Source organism: Balaenoptera physalus (genome assembly GCF_965194825.1).
Source record: "Balaenoptera physalus genome assembly, chromosome: 14".
In the NCBI taxonomy this organism is placed as follows: Eukaryota; Metazoa; Chordata; class Mammalia; order Artiodactyla; family Balaenopteridae; genus Balaenoptera; species Balaenoptera physalus.
In genome coordinates, this window is record NC_138893.1 from 82,618,977 (window position 1) to 82,641,385 (window position 22,409).

Sequence of the window (22,409 nt, forward strand, 5' to 3'; positions counted from 1 at the left end):
ATTAATTAATTAATTTTTGGCTGTGTTGGGTCTTCGTTGCTGTGTGCAGGCTTTCTCTAGTTGCGGCGAGCGGGGGCTACTCTTCGTTGTGGTACACAAGCTTCTCATTGAAGTGGCTTCTCTTGTTGTGGAGCGTGGGCTCTAGGAGCATGAGCTTCAGTAGTTGTGGCACATAGGCTCAGGAGTTGTGGCTCGCAGGCTCTAGAGCGCAGGCTCAGTAGTTGTTGCACACGGGCTTAGTTGCTCCATGGCATGTGGGATCTTCCCAGATCAGGGCCCGAACCCATGTCCCCTGCACTGGCAGGCGGATTCTTAACCACTGAGCTACCAGGGAAGCCCTGCTTGTTTTTTATTAACCTTTTTTTTGGGGGGATAATTTTAAACAAGCAGAAAAGTTTGAAGAAAAATACAGAGAACTCCCATGTAACGTTTATCCAGATTTACCAGTTTTTCATTTTGCCACAATTTATCAGTCCTCCTATATATACATACATATTTATTTATTCTTTCAAGCCATTTGAGCATAAGTTGCATATATCATGTCCTTTACTCCTTAATAATTTATTTTATTTGTTGTATTTCCTAAGAACAAACATATTCTTTTAGGTAACCATTGTATAGTTGATAAATTTAAAAACTTAATATTGTTATTTCATCTAATCTATACTCCATATTCCAATTTTGTTAATTGTCCTAATGTCTTTTATAGCAATTTTTTTCATCCAGTACAGGATGCAGTCCAGAACCACATACTGCTTTTAGTTGTGCTTGTTTTTTTAAAAAATTTAACCTTTTAACTTTTACTACAGGTAATGCATAACTATAGTCCCCAAATATAAATATGTGAGAATATATGGTACAACCACCCTTCTCCTCTTATCTCTCCCATTCATCCAGTTTCTAGCCCCACTATTTTTCAATCTGGTTATCACTGTTATTGCTTCCCTGTATATACTTCCACAATTTCTCTATGCACATATAAGCAAAACATTCTTCTTTTTCTCCTTTTTATTTTAAACAACAAAAAAAAAGTATCATACTATATGCACGCTGTTCTGGACCATGTTTTTTCATTTGGAGATCTTGTTATATTGGTAAACAAAGAATGTCATTATTTTTAATGACTACGTAATAGTCCACTGGATGGATATACTATAATTTACTTAAGTAGTCCTTTATTGATGAACTTTTAGGCTATTTTCAATCTTCTGTTATCACAAACAATGTTTCAAAGCACTAATGCTTTTATTTTAAGTAGACTCTAAATTTAATTATTTTACTTAATAGCCAAGTCAAGAATATCATTCCTACTTTATACTGGGAACTGACACAAAGAAATTAAGTTGTTATACAAACAGCATGAAATAATGCCTGTGTCACAGAATAGGGAAAAAAAAGAGAATCCAGGAAATGCTTTTTCTTTTCATTGGGATACACATATCAGGATATGAGCAAAGACACCCTGCTCAGATGCCCTAATAAACAGGATAATGAAACAGATGACAAATTCTGCTAATAATAGAGATTTATAGAACAATCCTAATTAACAAGGACTTTTGGGGGAAATGAAGAGCTCTGGGTTAATTTAATTTTCTGGTTAACTAAAGAAAAAGCAGAAAGTCTTTTTAGTTGGAAATCTTTCTAAATGTACTAATATAATAACATACCATGACATCCTTGCTTTAATTAGTTTAGTTTATTGAACTCAATGAAAATTTTCTTTAATAGAGAATCCTACAGCACATGTTAATGTCATTATTCTGAACATCGATTCTTATTGTAGTTCCAAAAGTATAAGTGCTTTCATGAAAGGCAGAATAAATGGAATGATGGCAAGTACGCCGGATTAGGACTCAAAAGACCCACGGTTTGAGTCTGGTTTTTGTTCAGCTACTTTAGTCAACAAATACTTATTAAGAGCTTATCATGTGTCAGGACCTCTGTCAGAGGAGAATACAGATGTGAATAGGACAAACGAAAACCCTGCTCTCACAGGATCTACATTCTAGTGAGGATAGATAATATATAACTAACACAAAAATGAAGAAGATAATTTGAGATAACAATAAATGCCATGAAGGAAATAAAACAGATGATAAAGTATGACTGGGGACGAGGGTTAATTTAGATGGGTGTTACTTCCTCACTGAGGAGGTGATGTTGCAAGAAGGAGCCAGCCATGTGAAGATCCAGGGGTGGAATATTCAAGTGCAGAGGCCCTGGGCTAGCAACAAGCTTGGTGAGCTAGGCCTATTTAAGGTTAAGAAGGCCACTGTAACTAGAGTACAGTGAGTATGTGGAGATCAAATTTGTGTGTGTGTGTGGGCGGGGGTGGGGGAGAAGAGCTGGTAGAATTTCATTCTATGTAATAAAAAGGGAAACCACTGGAAGGTTTTAAAGAGAGGAGTGACACAATCCCATTGTCAAAAGAGATTGTTCTGGCAGCCTTATAGAGAATGGACTGAATGGTGGGAGTTGGGAACGGAGTCTAAGATGCTACTTAACCAAGAGACCTTATGCAAGTCACAGTGTAACTTAAACTCTGTCTTACTGCTCAGAAAATGAGGATAATTCTTGCTTTAGCTATTTTCAATGACTATTATATGGATTAAGCATAAACATTAATAAAAGCACCCTGTCAAATATAAAGCCCTATACAATTCTATAAGGTGTTTTTAGGAGCTTATTATCGTCAATCAGGCAATAAGTACTTGTTGAACACTCACTATGAGCTCTTCATTTTCTGCTAGATCCTTTGGAAGCAGATAAAGGAGAATTATTAAGACATGGTCTGTCTTCTGAAGGAACTTAAGAATCTAGATGGAAAGAGAAATCTAGCATATGTGGAAGAATTTGTGAAATATTATACAACGTAATATTTATAGCTGCAACAGGAGCTCAAAGAAGAAAAAGAACAATGTGAGTTTAATTAACTGGTGATGGTTTCATGGAGAAGACTGAACTTAAAGCTGGTTTTGATGTGGATAGTGAAAAGGGAGGAAAAGAAAGGTATATATATCCCAGGAGGCATAGAGAAAGAAGGACGCTTATATGTCAGGTAAGGCAAGAAATAACGCAAGATGGGTGGGGTCCAGCCATCTCTAGGGAGGCTTTGAAAGCCAGACAAATGTTTGGACTTGATACATGAGGCAAATGGGATGCAACTGAAGTTTTTGAGCAGAAAAGCGATATTCAAATACTTACTGTGAGCCAGGTACCGCACCAAGTGCTTTATATACTTTTTCTCATGTATTCTCACTGCAATCACATGAGTTAGGTGTTATTGACCTGATTTTATAAATGAAGACATTGAAGCTCACAGAGGCTGTCAACTACCCAGGGTCCCAAAGCAAAGTAGGACTTTGGGACAAAAAGAATGAGAGAGAAGTAAAATATAATTCCAAAGCTGCCATTTGAGCAATGTTGCTACCATTTTTCCCAGAAAAAAGGTAATAATGGAAAAAAACAGATTTTGATTAAACAGTATGTAACAGTTTACTGACATTTAAATTCCCCTTTTAAGCCCTGTACTGATAACTAAATTTGACTAAATTAAGTAAATAAATACTCCATAAAGAACAGAGGCAGTATAACATTGTGATTAAGAATATGAACAAGACTCTTGGGTTCATATTCCCATTTACTAGATCATAACCAAGTTAAACTCTCTATGCCTCAATTTGTCATGTGTAAGATGGGGGCAATAATTGTAATTATCTCATAGGGTTTTTGCAAACATTAAGTCAGTTAATACATGTAAAGCACTTAGGACAAATGTTGGCACGTAGTAAGCATTTAATGAATAAATGGACAAGAATATTATTAATCTTAAAATAAGACTTCTGGGTATAGGCGACCAGGTCTTACTTAAAATTGCTCCTTCTGAAGGCATGTTTTTTTTTTTAAAACAAATTTATTTATTTTTGGTTGTGTTGGGTCTTTGTTGCTGTGCGTGGGCTTTCTCTAGTTGCGGTGAGCGGGGGCTACTCTTTGTTGCACTGTGTGGGCTTCTCATTGTGGTGGCTTCTCTTGTTGTGGAGCATAGGCTCTAGGTGTGCGGGCTTCAGTATTTGTGGCCATGCAGGCTCAGTAGTTGTGGCTCGCAGGCTCTAGAGCCCAGGCTCAGTAGTTGTGGCACACGGGCTTAGGTGCTCCGCGGCATGCGGGATCTTCCTGGACCAGGGCTCGAACCCGTGTCCCCCGCATTGGCAGGCGGATTCTTAACCACTGTGCCACCAGGGAAATCTGTTTTTTTTTTTTAATTAATTAATTTTATTTATTATTTTTGGCTACGTTGGGTCTTCGTTGTTGCGCGTGGGCTTCCTCTAGTTGCGGCGAGCGGGGGCTACTCTTTGTTGCGGTGTGTGGGCTTCTCATTGAAGTGGCTTCTCTTGGAGCACGGGCTCTAGGTGCGCAAGCTTCAGTAGTTGCAGCATGCGGGCTCAGTAGTTGTGGCTCGCAGGCTCTAGAGCACAGGCTCAGTAGTTGTGGCACATGGGCTTAGTTACTCCGCGGCAAAGTGGGATCTTCCTGGACCAGGGCTCGAACCCGTGTCCCCTCCACTGGCAGGCAGATTCTTATCCACTGCGCTGCCAGGGAAGTCCCAACAGTCCCAACAGATTTTAAAAATGGATATGCATGTACAAAGTTGTTCTCTATTATTAAAGATGAAGCTATCGATGCCACTTTTTTTTTTTAATTTTTATTTATTTATATTTATTTTTGGCTGTGTTGGGTGTTCGTTTCTGTGCGAGGGCTTTCTCTAGTTGCGGCAAGCGGGGGCTACTCTTCATCACGGTGCGCGGGCCTCTCACTGTCGTGGCCTCTCTTGTTGCGGAGCACAAGCTCCAGACGCGCAGGCTCAGTAATTGTGGCTCACGGGCCTAGTTGCTCCGCAGCATGTGGGATCTTCCCAGACCAGGGCTCGAACCCGTGTCCCCTGCAATGGCAGGCAGATTCTCAACCGCTGCACCACCAGGGAAGCCCGATGCCACTACTTCTAATCATGAGCTTTCTATTGGTAAGATTTCTGTTTGAATTGTTGATGGTGGCAATGGCAAATGTTATTTAGCTTACAAATGAAAAACTGCATCAGATATGAGATGACCAATGGCTCCTTTTTTCTCATTATGGATTAGAAGAAGTCTCAAAGCAAGAAAGCACTGCTGAAATACCACTGATGTTTAGTGCCATCTGGTTTGCAGGGATGATAATTGGCAGCATCAGATTTTTGAAAAGTTTCAGTAGATTAAGAAGAACGGCACAACCCTATTAAAAAAATGATGAAGATCCTGTTTCCAAATGGGCTGGTGTTTGTCATCCAATACTGTGCCAATTACTGCTAATTCCTCTCAGAACTGGTCCTACTAATAATCCCTAGTTGGTGCTTCCATTCCCCTCTCCAAAGTATCATTCTAAATGTCTACTATGCTTCTGAATCCACCAAACAATTATTACCATGAGGGGATAGAACAGAAGCCATTAGGTGTCAAATCTTTATACTTTGCTAGTTATGTTGAACTAGCAAATAGTTCTTCAAACGATACAAAAATCAGTATCTTTGTTTCTGAGACTGGAAGAAGATGAGAGATAATTCAATTTAAGAACACCACATTGTACAGCTTCAGAGGATACTATTTATACTCTAGTCCATGTAAATGGCACCTGCTAGACTTGGCCTGTTCATAGTCCACAATACTATTTATACTTCCTCAGATGATCCAGAGACAAGACACAAACTGGTCAGGCACAGATGTCAGTGCAGCAAGGCTGGTGTCATTAATTGTATAGTGTGTGAACTCTTGACATTGGTTACATCTGGACAGAAGGAACTTGGGCCTTGCTATTAAAAAAAAAAAAAGTCTCTGTTTTAATGTACTGACAAATTGCACTTGTATCCCCAAAGAAATAAAAGAAGCAACAACGGCCTCACAGGCCAGATATCAATTTGCCCACCTATTTTAATACCTTATTTTAGATCATGTAAGTAAATGTTCTATGTGAGCAACATAAGCATCAGCAATTACTTTCTATTTTACTATAGTGGCTGCTGATAAGGAAAGGGAAAAACCCTCATGTTCCGGTTAGCACATTCTGAAAGCTTAGAATTTGAGTGTCTGCGGGTAAGGTTCACAATTTCTGATAGTAATGGCAATACCCTAAATACTTTAAGAGTTAAGGGAACATACACTGCATCATACAGGTGCCTTCTACTCCTTACATTCAGGTACCTTGGTTTTAAAGGTTGGAGATAGAAACATCTTTTACACCTTTAGGGAAAGTCATGGGCACAAGCTTTCACATTCTTTACAGCATAAATGCAGCTAGGAGATAAGAACATTTTATCTAGCATATTCCAAGACTAGGAAGTCACTGGAGACATCATATAACGCTTCTTTCTTGATTATATGTTTACACATTTAGTGGGAAGAAATGGAGATAATTATTGAAACCTAACAGAAAGCCCATTATATTAGGTATGCAGTAAATACTTGGTGATTGACAGTAGAATTTAAAAGACTTCTAAGCTAGCGAACAAGTATATTTTCTGACAAACTAATTTTTATATACTATTTTAACAAAATAGAGAAAACTTCTGTATTCCTCAAATATTTTCTTAGTGGGTACCACGGGGATTACAGTTAACATTATAAATATATAACAATCTAATTTGAATTGAAACCAAATTGGCTTCAACAACATACAAAACCTCTGCTTCTATATTGTTCCTTTCCCCCTTTATGTTGTTATAAATTATATCTTTATGCAGGTGTGTCCATTAACATATATTTATAATTATTGTTTAATGTATTTGTCTTTTAAATCATGTATGAAATAAAAGAGGAGTTAGAAATCAAAAATACAAGAACACTGGCTATTACATTTACCTATGCAGTTACCTTTACTGGCGTTATTTCTTTATATGGCTTTGAGTTACTGTCCAGCATCCTTTCATTTCAGCCAGAAGGATTTCTTTTTATTTTATTTTATTTAATTTATTTATTTATGGCTGTGTTGCGTCTTCGTTTCTGTGCAAGGGCTTTCTCTAGTTGCAGCAAGTGGGGGCCACGCTTCATTGCGGTACGCGGGCCTCTCACTATCGCGGCCTCTCTTGTTGCGGAGCACAGGCTCCAGACGCGCAGCCTCAGTAATTGTGGCTCACGGGCCTAGTTGCTCCGCGGCATGTGGGATCTTCCCAGACCAGGGCTCGAACCCGTGTCCCCTGCACTGGCAGGCAGACTCTCAACCACTGCGCCACCAGGGAAGCCCTGAAGGGTTTCTTATAGGGCAGGTCTACCAGTAATGAACTCCTTTAGCTTTTGTTTAACTGGAAATGTCTTAATTTCTCCCTCATTTCTGATGAACTGCTTTATCAGACATAAAACTTCTTTATATTTAAGCCGTTTTTTCAGATGGTGAATTACAAATCTAATTACCAAAAAAGCTAACTCACCAAGTAGATTCTCCATGATTCACCATGCATTTTAATTTACTGAAGGTCCAAGAAGATAAAATTGTAGTGTGGGTGGGCAAAGATCAATGTTGAGCTCAAGCTAGGAAAGCTTTTCAGAAACTGGTTGCTGATTGTACTTTGATAATTAATTAATTAATTAATTAATATTTATTTTTGGCTGTGTTGGGTCTTCGTTTCTGTGCGAGGGCTTTCTCCAGTTGCGGCAAGTGGGGACCACTCTTCATCGCGGTGCGTGGGCCTCTCACTATCGCGGCCTCTCTTGTTGCGGAGCACAGGCTCCAGACACGCAGGCTCAGTAGTTGTGGCTCACAGGCTCAGTTGCTCCGCGGCATGTGGGATCCTCCCAGACCAGGGCTCGAACCCGTGTCCCCTGCATTGGCAGGCAGACTCTCAACCACTGCGCCACCAGGGAAGCCCGTACTTTGATAATTAAATATACAAACCTATGATCCTTTTAGGCTCACCTAATTAGTACCAAATGAGTTTACTTAATTATAGTTGTAAATTAAATGCATAGGGTTTGCCTCATCTCAAATAATTACATGTGCATTGTAATGTGAATTATGGAACATTAATTCGCAGTTTATCGATTACTCCCTAAACAGAGACTGGGACTCATTACGACAAAGTTATTATCATAGCAGTTTTGATAAATAGCTCCTAGAAAAGGCTTCTGAATAATGTTTGCCTATAAGTTCTTTAAAGGAAAGGTGTTCATGTGTCAGAATTGGTACTGCCCATTTATGCAAAGCCCCAGCCTAGAAAAATGTTTTTCCTGAGGTATTTAAGTGAGAGGCACATATATATGCATGTATGTATGTATGTATGTATACAAAATCTCCACTCTCATTCTGCAGAGCTAGAACTTTTTCAAGTTTATAGTAGAGGCTGTAATTACTTTTTAAAGTCTTTAGGCATAATGTTAAGTAATTACAGGTCAAACAATTACCTCCAACAAACCAGTTCTTGGTATCCCTCAGATGGAGGCAATGATAGATCAACTGTCATGTTAAGAAAGCTTCTGCTATGTTCACTACACTCAGAACCAGCAAAAAAGAGGACAGAAACACTATATCTTCCTCTACTCTGTGGATACTTTACTACAGTAGATTTTTTTTCTTCCTATGTGATCTTAAAAAAAAAATCTGAGAAGGGAAGAAAAATTTGCTGCTAGAAAATGAATGGAGAATTATTAAAGGTATAAATACAGATTAATCAGGGGGAGAAAATATTCGAAATATTGAAATGTTTCAAACACAATTTCATGAACAGGCCTCAGGTTTTCCTTAAATACAAAATAAATTTAAGTAAAAATATGAGATTTTCATGTTTAAAAGACACAAACTTTTCAGACCAGCCCCTTGCCTCACCTACTTTAAATGCATCCCTTATTTTTTACATTTTCCTACTCCTGTTTTATTATGAGACAACTCCCAATGACCACACCAATAACTGTTACTGAACTTTTATTATTTCCTCTCATTTTTCTTGGCTATTTTGCACTGTGTGCCAAAAGAAACTCTCTGCTTCCACAGAGCCTGAAGAACGCACTTGGCCGCTTGCTGCGAACACTAACATTTTGCTGGTTAGGAGTAGTGATGTTATCTGGCTTCAAAGAGCAATAAAGGCAAAGACTGAACAGATATGTCAAGCCTTCCCTCTGAATTTACAATTTCTAACTTTGGCCACCATAGTTTTTTTTCAGTATACTTGTCGTTTTCTGCCATTTTCTCCCTTTAAGCATAGAAACTGAGGGGAAGACCCCAGCATAACAATTCTGCTTTAATTCAGCCCAATTTTGGCCTAAAGCAAACATCTAATTACTCGTGATTAATTCTAAAGCACATAACCTACTTTCATGTTCAATGGATCTATGTTTGAATCTAACTAGTGGCTTCCCCTCATTTTTCACTGCCTTTCAGTCTTTTCTCTGTGTTAACTTAATCCCCAAAGTGACTGAGGAATCATAAACTGCCATTCTCCTACTGCACAAAATATCTGTATTATGCAACTCACATTTCAAAGGACTTATATTATTAGTCTTGAATCGTGTGTTCAAATTCAGATTAAATTCAGACCTCTCTGTAATAAATGACAAGATGCATGAGGGCTGCCTATGTAATCTAGGCAACCATAATTATACAATTATTGATGAAGTTCCTGTTGATAAACAATGCAAACATTAGGAAATACTATTTTGCAATTAAATGGTGAAGAAAGCTGTTTATTGCCTTCCATTCTATCCTCTGTTAATAAGATTGAAGTTGCAGATGTTCTTGTATGCTGCATTGATGTTAAATGGTGCATGATGCTCTAGGTGGTTCCCATAACCTTGCTTTGTCTACTATGAACTGACTCAATTGATATGATAATAGAGAAAAGAGCTGGGCTGAACTGGCACCATTTGCATAGCCTTGAAATTTGTGATTATTGGACAGCCAACTGCTCCTAAAAGTTCTTGTTCAGTTGTCACTGACAACAATGAGTCAGACAAATAATATTTTGGAATTAACCACTCAGGTGGGGGCATCAGTTATTGAAGCTTTTATCCCATCCAACAAGGTACTCATCAATGCATTTCTAAAGCTAACAAAAGGGAATTTCATGATTTTATTTGGGATCAATTACTATTAGACTTAGTACAAAGAGAGCAGATATCATTCAGGGGGTCACAAAACAGTGGTAGCACTTACAGCTTTTTGACACAGGAATTATATTTCATAAAACCTGTATTTTCATCTCACTATTAAATAAATATTATATTTTAGAATAAGGAATAATAAAATCTTTAATGTTGCTCAATATTGTACTTTGCTCATTAAAAAAATTATATGAGATCCCATACAAATATAGTAGGAATTGTTCTGATGCATGAAAATAAAAGAACATGCTAAAGAACCTCAAACACCTCAAACACTGAAGAAAATCCCAATACATTCCAAAACATTTTGAACAGTAATAGGAGAACAACTAGAAAAACACCATAACTATAAGGCAGAACTGAGAATCTCTGAATTTAGAATTTATGAGCATATATGATGAATGAAAAAATAAGAGATAGTAAATGTATCTTTGGTGCGTGGACAATGAAACAATTAGAAGAGAGAAGAAGTGCAAATAAATGGGAAGAATGTAATTTAAGGTTTTAAAAAACCTGTTAAAATAAAAATCCTAGAAAAGCTAGTATAAAAAATTTAGTGCTAATGAAGGTGTAATACAAAACAGAAAACAATTGGGCTGCGAGTAATACCTAGAGGTCAATATTAAAGACTTAACTCCCCAAAGAGCAAATTCCTTTATCACTAGTGGGATAAGAGATGGGATAAAGGAATTTAGAGAAACACCAGATGAAAGAAACTGTGCATACACGGAATTAATGTTTTAAAGAAGGGCAATTTGAGTGGTTTTTAAAACAAACCCAATTCTTTACCTTAATTCAAGGTTTAAGCAATAGTTTGTTTTGACTTTTTTGTTTTTAGTGGTTTAAATCCTAAATTATAATGAGACCATTAGTTTTATTTCAAGAAGACTAGAATATAAACCTGTGAAGGAAAATGGGGACACAGGTACACTGTATTCACTGCTCCTCTTTACTCGGCTCATTCCCTTGGGAGAACTATATTCTGTTAATAAGGACTGTACTTCCTACCTGATTATTATCAGGTCTGGCCACATGACTTGCTTCAGCTAATGAGATGTGAGAGGAAGTGATACAAGAGATATAAGTACTGTGTAGTTCTTTCATCAAGTCTTTACTCCTCTAATACAACTAGCATGCTCCTGATTAGGGCTGCCCTTCAGTGTTGGTCCTAGAAAGAAGAAAACATGGAGTAGGGCCTCAGCTACAGTGGAGAAAAAGAATGCAAGAGAAAAAAATATCTATTACTGAATGTCATTAAGACTTTGAGGGTTATTTGTTAGGCTGCTGCCTTAGCCTAACCTGGGTAATAAACCCAGGTAATACAGAAAAAGGGTAGCTCTGCAATCATTAATCTTAACAGAATTCAAAATTATGAGATGAAGGCTATAGAATAACTGCTTATTTGAATTTGATAATACCTCCAGTTTGTCTGAACCGAAATGTAGTATCAGACTAAACATTCAATATGTGCTCTTAAAGAGCTTCTGGATAAATGTGGTACAGATGGTAAGATGTGTCTATGAGGATGCCCTTTCAGGGTTATGCCTGCTCCCTAACAGCTTCCTAAGCAACCCAGAAAGATAGAGAAATATTAATATGAATTTAAGTAGGTTCTAGGGGCTTTGATAACAGTAGACTAAGTAATTTGTACCAACAATTTCATCAAGAACAATTACGTCTGGACAAAATGTATCTTTAAAAAATGTGCTTGAAGGTAGTGATGGCCTAACAAAAGAATGAAGAATTACCAGGGTAGGACATAAGGGATGAGAGAGACCAGAGAGGTGAGTCTGATGTTTGATATTGCTGAGAGGACAAAATTTGGAATCTAGAGTCTGTCAAGAGAGATGGCTCTGGTAAAACCTCTTCATCTTAAGTTTGGAACCCAAAGGACGGCAGCTAGGCTTAAGGATATACAGGGGGTAGATAAGCCTAGGCAATGAACTGTGGCTTAGCTTCCAATCATTCTAAGTTCCTGAACTTAGATCAAGATGATTCTAGTATGCTAGTGTTCCTGTGCCTGCCAAAAGAAAACATGAATCATCCTATGCCTCAAATTATTTCTACAAAGAATTTTCCAAATACAAAGTCTCACACACAATAAAAAATACTAATATATGGAGGCAAGCAAGAAATTAAAACCAGCAGAAATCATAGAACAGAAAGTAGCCCGAAGTGGTTCCAAATATTGAACTTATCAAACAGCAACTCTGAAATAACTATACTTACTGATCATGAGTTAAAAGCTAAGCTGAGAATTTTAGTAGAGGACTATAAACTATGAAAAATAGAAACTGAAATTAAGAATTTGATAAGTTTAAATGGAAACTGAAAATAAGAATTCAATGAATATGTTTAATAGAGAATTAGATGCAGCTTAGAAAAGAATTAGTGAACTGGAAGATAGGTCAGAAGAAAGCGGCCAGAAAGAGACATAGTGAAGATGGATAAGAAGGATTCTACATAGTTCCTGAAAGTGAAATTAGGACCAATGAAAAGAAGTTATAAGAAGGTACATATCTGTTCCACACAAGGAAAAACTTTTTAACAATTTAGGGTTTATAAAACCAAAATGAATAATCTGCTAGGCAGTGAATGTTTTAGAGAGGATTCTTGAATTGAGTTGGGAATGAGATAAGATGATCCTTATGCTCTTTTTAAGACATTAGGATTTTATAAGAATTCAGAGAGCTAACAGCGAGAAAATTTAAACTTAACTGTCTCATGAGAAAAAGTCTGGAAAAGTATAGTATAATCCTATATATGTAAAATTATATACTGTGGGCATGCAAGCACTCAGCAGAAAGATGTCTGCAAGGATAAGCACTAAATTGTTAACATCTGTTCTCTGAATGGGGGAATTTCAGTGGATATTTTATGTATGGGAATATGCTGAGGGTGTTATCAGTAACCATGAGATGAGAGCATTGCAACTAAAGGTATTACATTAGGGTAGGAGTTCTCACACTTTTTGCTTCTAGGACCACTGAAATACTTTTAAAGATTCAGGACCCCAAACTGCCTTTCTTTATGTGAGTTATATTTATCAATATTTACTGTATTAGAAATTTAAAAAGAGAACTGAAAAATATTTACTAATAGACCTATTACATTTTAACATATTTTTATAAATAATATATTCAAAACAAAAATATTATTGAAAAAAGTGGCATTTGCATTTTTTGCTTATCTCGTTAATGTCTGGTTTAATAAAAGACAGCAGGATTTTCATATCTGCTTTAGTAATCAATCTGTTGCTATGTTACATATTATGCATGCTCTGGAAAACTTCACTGAAATTGAGTCATAAAGGCAAACAATATCTTAGTATTATTGTGAAATAGTTTTGATTTCACGGAAGAGACGCTTTGGAGTCTTGGAGACCTCCAACTGGTCCACACTTTGAAAACTGCTGCATTAAAGTAAGGGCTATAGTTGTCCCCATGCTGGGATGGTAGAACTGCTCACTCTGAACAAGCTGTAACTGAAAGAATATGTCAGTTCTGCTCTGTTTAGTGGGATAGGCCAGTAAGGAGCTAATGCTCTAAAGCTTAGAAAGTAAAAGATTCCAAAAAGTGCTTAGATGAAAGCAAGCTGGCTAACAAGAATGTTTTAGACTTCCCTAGGCAGGTAAAGTGTCACTATGCTGATTCCTTTATGTAATAATAGGCCTGAATTAATTAACCCAAACTATGATTGCTTTGTTGTTATAGCAAACAAAAGTAAAGTTTGCTATAAATGTTCTAGGTAAAGGACACTGGATGAGGCCTGAAGTGGGAGAACTAACAAAGGTCTCCAAAGTGATGACAGTCTGATCTCCATATTAGAATCCTGGTAACTTAAGACCAAGATATAAGCCCAACCCAAGACAGATGGAGATCTGAAGCCTGCCTAGCATGGCAGTTGCCCTTTTCTGGAAACACACACACACACACGGTCTGAAGCCCACACTACCATGAAAGGCATGATTTAGCCTATTTTATAAGAAACAAAATTGACAGGCCATTGAACTTCTCTCCTACTAGGCTCACAGTTTTGGAGACTTGAAAGAATCTAGTCACAAGTGTTGCAGACACCATTTCTTCCTTAATTGGGAATGACAGGATTCCTCTATTGTGGAGAAATTACTATAATAGTTTGGTGACAGGGTATTTTTATCCTTTTCTCCATGCTGCTAAACCCTGACTTTGAAATATCAGTTTATTTTATTTAATTAATGTATTTTTTGGCAACACTGTGCGGCTTACAGGATCTCAGTTCCCAACCAGGGATTGAACCCAGGCCACTACAGTGAAAGCCCGGAATCCTAACCACTAGGCCACCAGGGAATTCCCTGAAATATCATTTTATGTTTGACTAACCTTTAAAAGTAAAAAGTCTGAGAGAATGGTCCCTCTGAAATGTGATTTATATCATATCCCCCTAAGAATTCTTTTAATACCTCCATTACATTAATATCTAGACCAGAGGTTGTCCAACTATGGCTTATGGGCCAAATCTAGCTAGCTGCCTATTTTTGTAAATAAAGTTTTACTGGAACACAGCCAGACCTATTTGGTTACGTATTCTTACATATGGCTGCTTTCATACTAGAGGCAGAGTTGAACAACTACGACTGAGATCGTACGTCCTGCAGAGCTGAAAATATTTACTCTTTGGTCCTTTGCAGAAAGGTTGCTGACTCCTGATCTAGACACATAGACCATTAGAACACTCTGGACATAAAGACCATTAGAACTGAAAGATACAATAGAGATTTTCTAGTCAGCCCTTTCATTTTATAGTTGAATAAAATAAAGCCCAGGGAATCAAAAAAGCAGTACACGGAGCACACAGAAGACTGGTGGAAGCTTCCTAGCACATGGGATACCCTCTTTGCTATTTTCTAGCCTACTCGTTCCACACTAGGAATGCTCTGCCTAAATCAAGAGTCCTGCCGAGTCTCTTAAAAGCCACATATGGTCTTGGCACAGAAATTGTTTTCTTAACACCTGGGTAACCAGGCTGTGTAGGTCCCAGGAGTACAGCAGTGCCCTTAGCATCAGCTCTAGCCAACCCCTGAGGAGTTAGATCTGAGAGAGAGCCACTTTCAAGGCCCTGCCTCATTAGTCCCTGCTGCCACCAATCTAACTCAGAGAAAATTGATCCTTCCCTCATGCCTGCTGCACCAAGGCCAGTCTTGGGGAAAGAGGTTTTGTTCATAGAGGATTTGTTAATTAAGTCATTACTGTACTAATGAAACCCCTGAGCTTCAGCCACTAGTAGTCTATATTACTTTAGTGTAGCTAAATTTGTACACTTAATTAAAAGGCGTGTGTTCTTTTAAAAACAACTGATAATTTAAAAAATATATAAAATAAGATATGGAAAACACACAGTATTTATCATCTTACCCCCCAACATAATCACTCTTACTGTTTTGATTGTAGTGGCAGGCAATTTTATATTCTGATTTTTGCATACTATAGAAAAGTCCTCAAATTTTAAGTAATGAAGTTTCACAAAATGAACAAACGCTTTGCATTGGTTCATTTTTTATCTAACACAATACATAAGGATAGTCTCAAATTGCTGCCTTATTTTTAATGGTAGCATCCAGTAAATGACATACTTTATCTGTTCCATCAAGGTTTCTTTTAATTTCTACTATTATACATAAAAAATGACATAAATATCTTCACATACAGATGCTCCTATTTTGATTATTTAAATTCCAAGAATTGAAATTACTGTATTAAAGGATATGAATATTTTCACGTTTATATTTTAGCAATATTATAAAGGCATCTGACTGACCACACTCCAAGCATCAAATAGCAATTCTTTTAAAAGATACTCTTATATCAATCACATAACCTAATTTGATCTTTTATCAAAGTCCTTATGTCTTCTAGCAAATCTGTGTTCTATGTATAGAATTAACCTTTGAAAATTAGAGTTCACATTGGTCTCAACCACAGCCAGGATGACATGGTCAGAAAGCCATTAATAGTCTGATTTTTTTTTTTGATTTTTTTTTTTAAAGCTCATTAATAAAAGTGTACAAAGGTAAAGAAAAGTATTACTAAAAATATTTATTATGATCTGGGGCACCTGGGACATTGATCTTTCTGCATCTCTCACACAGAAAAAATACTCAAACTAAGGTGGTACTGATGTATTGTAAAATCTGCTTAAAAGCCAATTTAACATCTTTAACATTCAATTCACAGTCACCAATTCTCAAAAAAAAAAAAAAATCATCCAGAATCAGCACAGATTCACAAACACACATACACAAATCTATATAAGTGTATTACTCTTAAGACTCTGGTTAAAAATCACTACACTCAATTCATTATAACTCAGGTAACCTAGATTTGTTCAAATTGTGTATATACATTTAAAACTGGCTAGATCTTTTTTATATGAATAATGGTGCAGGACCCAAAATATTATATCTGACTATTCTAACATTAAATTTGTTTCTTTTAATAAGAGCTATACTGAGGCATGATTTGAGACAGGCTGGGACTTGAGTCCTGGGACCCTTTACTGGAGTGTGTGTACCTGGACAAATGTCTCCCAGAGCAAAAGAATACAAAGAAACTATAAGGGACTAAAAATAACTGCACAAATGTGCAGTTGGGGCAAATTATGAACAAGATACAAAAAGGCAAAGCCCCAACTGCTACTTCTGAGGTGCCAGAGCAAAAGCAGGATACTGTACATGATCCCTGCACACAGCACCACGAAGGGGTTGGGCAGACCACCTAAGCCACCCCTCAGGCCCCACCCACCAACCCGCCCCTACTCTCACTCCATTTAAGGGACCAACTCACCCCCACATAGGGGAGTGAGCAAGGCAACTTGTTTTCAATCCCTTGTGCTACAGTATGAGTACCAATAAAGCCTTGCCTGAATTTCTCGTCTGGCCTCCTATCAATTTCTATTGATTAAAGAGTCCAAGACTTAGGTAGGTAACAGACTGACATACAACAAACTGCACATACTTAAAGTGTGTAACTTGTTAAGTTTGTAGGATGTATACACCCATGGAGCCATCACCACAGTCAAGATAATGAACATATCCATTACTTCCAAAAATTCTCTTGTGTTTTTCTTAGTAAGCTCCTACCTTTTCCTGCCCCCTAGTTCTCAGACAACCACTCATATGGATCTATAGTGTCAAAGTTTGATTTGGATTTCTAATCAATTACTTTGTAATAATTCAGGTAATAATGCCTGTAGTCAGTGGCTTGTGTCTCAAAAAATGGATATGTAATTTGAACAATAGAGGTTACTTCTAGGAAAATTTCTGAGCTACAGATTCATTGGACCAACAGCAGCTTCAATCATCTGCTAAGTGCCAGTCTTCTGTGGAGACTGCCAACTTTGTCATACATTAACACATAATTATACATCTAGTATTAGTTGATAATTGGTGGTTCTTGAAACAACAGTATTTTAAAACAAATGAAAGAGGAATTAATTTGATAATTTAGAACCAAACCTTTGGAACATTCCTAACAGTTCTGTTTCTTATTCAGTTAACCTATTTCTTTTCTTCTGAGTTAAGAAAAATTCAGGTGAATTTTCTTTTATTTTACAGATTGTAATTTTGAAGAAAACTGTGCCAATGGTTAAGAATCAATTCTAGGTTGTTGATTGGCTTTAATAACCTATGATGAGCATAGGATATTCAGAATTTCACTGATGAAACACATTTAGTGTTCAAACATACATAAAAAAATACCCTCTGGGTATTCCAGGTCCACTCAGATGAAAAATATCTACAGATTATATAATTCTTAACACTGAGTTCCCATTTATTTGTATTATCGATACCATTCTTCTAGTCACTTAAATTCAAAACCTTAGGGTAATTTTTGCTTACTTATGTTGTCACTAATTTCTATTAAACCTTCTTTCATGACACCTTTTGCCTTTAGCGATGTGATCCTTCTTTATCTTTCTAGCTTCTTGTACCTATGCTTAGCTTGCACACACAGACATACTGAACCATGTCCTCAATGCCATGATGCTCTACTCTTCTTTGCCTGGCAAACTTCAAATACTCATCTAATGTTTAATCTTACATAAAGCACTTCTTAGACTCTTCCATACAATTAGTTGCTCCCTCTTCTTGGGTCCTTAACACCTTAAACACTCATCTACTTTAAAAAAAAATATTTATTTATTTGGCTACGCCGGGTCTTAGGTGCAGCACTCGGGATCGTCGTTGCTGTGTGCAGGATCTTCGTTGTGGCGTGCGGGATCTTTAGTTGCGGCATGCGAACTCTTAGTTGCGGCATGTGGGGTCTAGTTCCCTGACCAGGGATTGAACCCGGGCCCCCTGCATTGGGAACATGGAGTCGTAGCCTCCAGACCAACAGAGAAGTCCTAACATTCATCCATTAAAACTCAGTACAACAAACTGTGATTAGTTCTCTACACCTGTATTTCATATATTGTGAGTTCCTTACCCAGTGCCTGGAACATAGTAGGTTCTCAATCCCTGTATATGGAACAAATAAATTCTATTACTTTCTTTCCCATTAACTTTCCATCATTCTAGTTCAAATTCTTATTGGTGCACCTCTTAATTGCTGCTCCCAAATAAGTCTGCATGATTATAACCTCTTCCTCCTCCAGTTGATTTTATACACTAGCATGAAATTATATCTACTAAACTACTGTTCTGATCACATTATTCCTCTGCTCAAAACCCTTTAATAGCTTCTCACATCCTTTCTAATCAGACCCATTCAAATCTAACTGTAACATAAACTTAAGTTTTTTTTCTTTATCATCTATTAATTTTCCTTACAAAACTTTACACTAGTCAGATAAAAAGTACTTGTATTCTCTGGAATATTCTGTAGTCTCTATTTTTGCTACATTATTCTTTAACATTATTTCTCTACTGTTTGCACCCCATTTGAAAGTAAACTTTTTACTGAGGTATAACACAGATATAAAAAGGGTTTGAACTGTAAGCCTGACCCTGGACATACTGATTCTAAGACTAAATGGAAAGAGAGAGAGGGTTCTAGTCATCCCTAATGAATCCAGCCTGCAGACAACACACTAGCTGGATGCAGTCACTCAAGTGACTACTGTCAAGACCAGTAGAAGAACTGCCCACCTGAGCCTAACCTTGATTTCAGAATCATGAGAAAATAAAACTGCTTTTCTTTCAAGCTACTAATTTGTGGGGTGGCATGTTATGTGGGAACATTCCCTTCCTGCAATTACTAATTCCCTCTAAAGGTAACCTGACTTCTATCTTCTTCTTCTATATATGGATTCACATAGTATGTAGTCTTTTGTTTACATAAAAATGACTTTATTCCACCTTCATCCTTGAAGAAAAATTCTGGGTTGGCAGGTTTTTTTGAGCTCTTGAAAAATGTTCCACTCTCTTTTGACCTTCAGTGCTTTTGAGGAGAAATCTGCAGTTATTCATATAATGTTTCCCTTGTATGTAATGTGCTATCTTGCTCTGGCAGCTTTTAATATCTTCTCTTTACCTTTTGTTTTCAGTAGTTTGATTATAATATGTTTAGTTGTGGTTTTCTTTGTATTTATTCTGTTCGTGGTACACATTGAGCTTCCCAAATCCATAATTTCATGTCTTTGATCAGAATTAAGAAACTTTCAGCCATTATTTCATCAAATATTTCTCCTGCCCCATTCTCTCTCGCCCTTCCTTCTGGCACTCCAATTACACATACATTAGGCCCTCTGATATTGTCCCACAGGTTACAGAAGCTCTATTCATTCTGTTTCAATCTTTTTTCTCTCTGTTCCCCAGACTTGATAATTTCTATAGATCAAGATTGAAGGTTGCTAGTTCTTTTATCATATCTAAACTGCTCAAAGAGCAACTAGTGAATTTTTAATTTCAGAAGTTGTATTTTCAGTTCTAGAATTTCTACTTTTTTAAGTTTCTATATCTCTGCAGAGAGTTTTGAACTGTTCATTCATATAAGCATATTTTACTTTACATCTTGGAGTACACAGTTAAAACATTTCCTTTAAAACTCTTGTCTGGGGGCTTCCCTGGTGGCACAGTGGTTAAGAATCCACCTGCCAATGCAGGGGACACGGGTTTGAGCCCTGGTCCAGGAAGATCCCACATGCCACCAAGCAACTAAGCCTGTGCACCACAACTACTGAGCCTGTACTCTAGAGCCCACGAGCCACAACTACTGAGCCCACGTGCCACAACTACTGAAGCCCGCGCACCTAGAGCCCGTGCTCTGCAACAAGAGAAGCCACCGCAATGAGAGGAGCCAGCACACTACAGCGAAGAGTAGCCACCACTAGCCAAAACTAGAGAAGGCCAGTGCGCAGCATTGAAGACCCAACATAGCCAAAATAAATAAACAAAGAAAAAACAAAAAAAACTCTTGTCTGCTAATTCTATTGATATATCAGGGTCATTTCAGAGCTGGTCTCCATTGACTGCTTTGTTCTTCATATGCATGTTTCTTTTTTTTTTTTTGGCCATACCATGCGGCATGCAGGATCTTAGTTCCCCGAACAGGGATTGAACCTGTGTCCCCTACAATGGAAGCGCGGAGCCTTAACCACTGGACCACCAGAGAAGTCCCAGTACGCATGTTTCTTTTCAAATCTTGTAATTTTAGATTATATCCTGAATATCGTGAACGAGATGTTGTGGAACAGTGGTTGGCAACCTACAACCAGAGGGCCAGTCATTTGCTTTTGTAAATAAAGTTTTAGCGGAATGCAGCCATGTCCATTTGTTTATGTATTGCCTATGGATGGTTTTGCATTACAATGGCATAGCTGAGTAGTTGCAACCGAGACCACAAGGACTGCAATTCTAAAATATTTACTCTTGTACCTTTTAGAAAAAAGTTGGCTGACCTCTGTTGTAGAGACTAGTCAATTGTGTACCTGTGAAGAGAATTAATTTTTTAAAAAGTAGGCAGTTAAATTTGGCTAGACTCAAATTCTAAACTCCTGGCCCCAGCAATAGACAACAACAGAAATCATCATTCGGTTCTTTTAGCCTTAGCCGGGATGCTAGAAAACTACTTTGTATATGTGTAATCCAGGGATCATACAGAGATTTGGGCAGGGTCTTTATGCAGAGTTTCAGGCTAGTTTTCTACGGTTCTCTCCTTCCAGGAATTTCTTTGCTCACTTTCTACCTGATGTGGTCACCCCAAACTCTTTCTCTGCTCTTAAAGTCTATAAGACTACATGTCTTCCCTTTCAGTTTCTGCCTGATTTTCATTGTTTTCTAGTATCTCCCAGTATTTGCTTTTCTAATATTTTGTCCAGAGTTATAATTGCTACCTGAGAAAGGACTGGTTTGATAGGAGCTATTCCTACTCTAAGATGGAAGTCAGTATCCACTGTTTTGGGTCTGACTATAATGAGTAAGACCTCTGTGAAGTAATATGGAGCAACTTCCAGGTTATATTACTCAGTGAAAAAAGCAAAGTGCAAAGGAGTATTAATAGTATGCCACCTTTCAAATAAAAAGAAGGGGAAATAAGAAAACATTGATGTATCTGTTCCTTTGGGCATAAAGAAACATAAGAATGAAATGTCCATCAACTGATGAATGGATAAATAAAATGTGGTAAATTCATATACAGTGGGTTGAATAGTGTCCCCCCAAAATTCACATTCATCTGGAACCTCAGACTGTAACCTTATCTGGAAATAAGGTCTTTGCAGATATAATTAATTAAAATGAGGTCATACTAGATTAGAGTAGGTCCAAAATCCAATGACTGGTATCCTTATAATAAGAGGTGAGGACGTAGATACATACAAGAAGTCCATGTGAAGACAGAGGCAGAGACTGGAGTGATTCAGCTACAAGCCAAGGAATGTTAGCAATGCCGAAGATTGATTGCCAGGAGCCACCTGAAGCTAGGAAGAGGCAAGAAAGGATTTTTCCCTATAGTCTTAAGTGGGAACATGGCCCCGCTAATATCTTTATTGCTCTATATGCTGATATCTGGAGACTGCTATGCTTCAGAACTGAGAGAGAATAAATTTCTGTTGTTTTAAGTCACCCAGTTTGTGGTAATTTGTTATGGCAGCCCTAGGAAACTAATATGCCATGCAAGGCAATATTATATAGCAATAAAAAAGAATGAAGTACTGACAGATGCTATAACATGGATGAACCTTGAAAATATTATACTAAATGAAAGAGGACCGATACAAAAGAGAGCATATTGTGTGAAAATATTATATATTGAAAACATAAATTTATTTAAAAATTTACAGAAAAATATACACGAATATATTGTGTATATCTTT

The 22,409-nt window shown here is 37.3% G+C and overlaps 1 protein-coding gene across 9 annotated transcripts in view; it reads right to left on the bottom strand.

The window, feature by feature from the left end:
* The window catches only part of ADK (adenosine kinase), a 496,766-nt gene that overhangs the window by 36,083 nt on the left and 438,274 nt on the right, over window positions 1-22,409 (bottom strand). For 2 of the 9 annotated variants that reach the window (XM_082424930.1, XM_082424927.1), the window contains exon 10: window positions 18,581-18,612. The exons of the other annotated variants lie outside the window; for them this stretch is intronic. In XM_082424930.1, the coding sequence (XP_082281056.1) occupies window positions 18,581-18,612 (32 nt within the window). The remainder of the gene's footprint in view (window positions 1-18,580; window positions 18,613-22,409) is intronic. 9 annotated transcript variants of the gene reach the window in all.